Source organism: Olea europaea, unplaced genomic scaffold (assembly GCF_002742605.1).
Source record: "Olea europaea var. sylvestris unplaced genomic scaffold, O_europaea_v1 scaffold25831, whole genome shotgun sequence".
Classification (NCBI taxonomy): Eukaryota; Viridiplantae; Streptophyta; class Magnoliopsida; order Lamiales; family Oleaceae; genus Olea; species Olea europaea.
In genome coordinates, this window is record NW_019244135.1 from 1 (window position 1) to 1,564 (window position 1,564).

A 1,564-nucleotide genomic window follows, 5' to 3' on the forward strand; every position below is an offset into this window, starting at 1 on the left:
TGAACATCTGACTCACCTAAATGCACAAGTGCTCTCAGGAAAAGAATATATGTATCTCAATTTGTTGCTATCTGTGTGGTATACAATATGGCTCTTGCACTACCAAGTAGACTAGGAATAAGAATGAACCTCGTCATTGCCTTTCGTACTTCTTTGCAAACTCTCTGAGAAGCAATCTCTTCCGAAAATCCAGATATTTGTCCAAGCTAGTTCCAGCCCACTGCTGGCAAAAGCTTTCATCAGTTGGAACCAGCGAACTCAAAGGAAATGGCCCTCTTGGAGCTTTCTTCAAGGAAACCAAAAATCTATGGCGGGGTCGAATTCGCTGGTCTAGAGACAAGCTTAGGTAGGTTGGATATTTGGTCAGGGAATGGACTTCATTTCTAAGTTCATTGATCAAGTACATGTATTTAGGTTTCAGATTTCCCTCCAAAGATAGAGAGAATACCTGCATGTACAGATGACATCATCTGAAAATTCAATTTCATTGTGATGTTAAGCAAAAGAAGATCTATATGAAAAGGTAAAAGTATTAGAGGGCAAATTGGTTAAGCAACCCAGTAGTAGTTTGAGGTAAAGAAGCAACTGCATAAGAGAATCCAGCTGACCTGTGTAAGGCTAGTTAATACTTTCAGTATGTCAGAGTTGCGCATCCCAATACTTCTCAAGAAATTGATCCTGGGGCGTAATCCATCTTCGATGCTGTAGTGAAGTATTTGAGGATGTTTCGTGACCATCTTTACTATACTCTCTCTTGGTGCTCCCAACTCTTTTGTTAGAAAATTGTAACGAGCATTCCACGTATTGTCTATCCGCTGAACCAAAATTTGAGGGCTTAACTGCACAACTTTACTTAGATCAGTCTTCTCAATCCCTATCTCCTCAAGAAGGTACTTGACTGTGGGTCTTAAAGAATTGTCGATACTGTAAGAGAACAGGGATGGAGTGGTAGTAATTATTTGCCCTATTCTCGATTCTGGAATGCCCAAGCTACCCAAAAAGGCAACATGGGACTTCAGATTGTTTTCAATGGTGTACCCCAAAATTTGAGGCTGTCTCAAAATCATTTTTCTGATATCTCTATGTTTGACACCAACACTCAACAAATATCCCAATCTTTCCTCTGCCGAGTTAACATTTATCTGAAGGGATGGCATATGCCTTTCATACATTTGAATAAAGTGTGATTCCTTAAGGCCAAAACTGCTCAAATAATCAAGAAGTGGAAACCATCTTTCATCTAAGTCTAGTTCTTCTGACAAACAAGAGAATCTGTTCTTACTATAATTTTCTGCTTCCTGGTGCAATCAGATAAACAGCAAAGATTATGTGGGTCATTGCCACCCAAAGTCACACTTAACAGCTATTGATGATTGTTACCTTTTCTCTGATATCACCTAAAGAAACAGCGCTTGCTGATTGTGTGGAAGTGTCATACAAAATGCCACTCTCTCTCTTTTTTAGGATGTCTTTGTCATTCTTTATACCCAACTTGTGTTGCCTTGTTTCAAGGTTTTGTCCAGAATTTGATGGGCTTGTACCCCCAACTCTCTTTAGATGCCTG

At 39.6% G+C, this 1,564-nt stretch overlaps 1 protein-coding gene across 1 annotated transcript; it reads right to left on the reverse strand.

Annotated features, from left to right (window-relative positions):
• Positions 1 to 6: 6 nt before the first annotated feature.
• Positions 7 to 1,558, reverse strand: LOC111382915 (transcription termination factor MTERF9, chloroplastic-like). The gene is made up of 3 exons (XM_023006946.1): positions 1,381 to 1,558; positions 609 to 1,298; positions 7 to 448 (listed from the first exon to the last, which is right to left on the reverse strand). Exons 2-3 carry the CDS (start codon positions 1,170 to 1,172, stop codon positions 134 to 136), a joined length of 879 nt encoding a protein of 292 aa, XP_022862714.1. The 5' UTR covers positions 1,173 to 1,298; positions 1,381 to 1,558; the 3' UTR covers positions 7 to 133.
• Between the last annotated feature and the right edge of the window lie 6 nt (positions 1,559 to 1,564).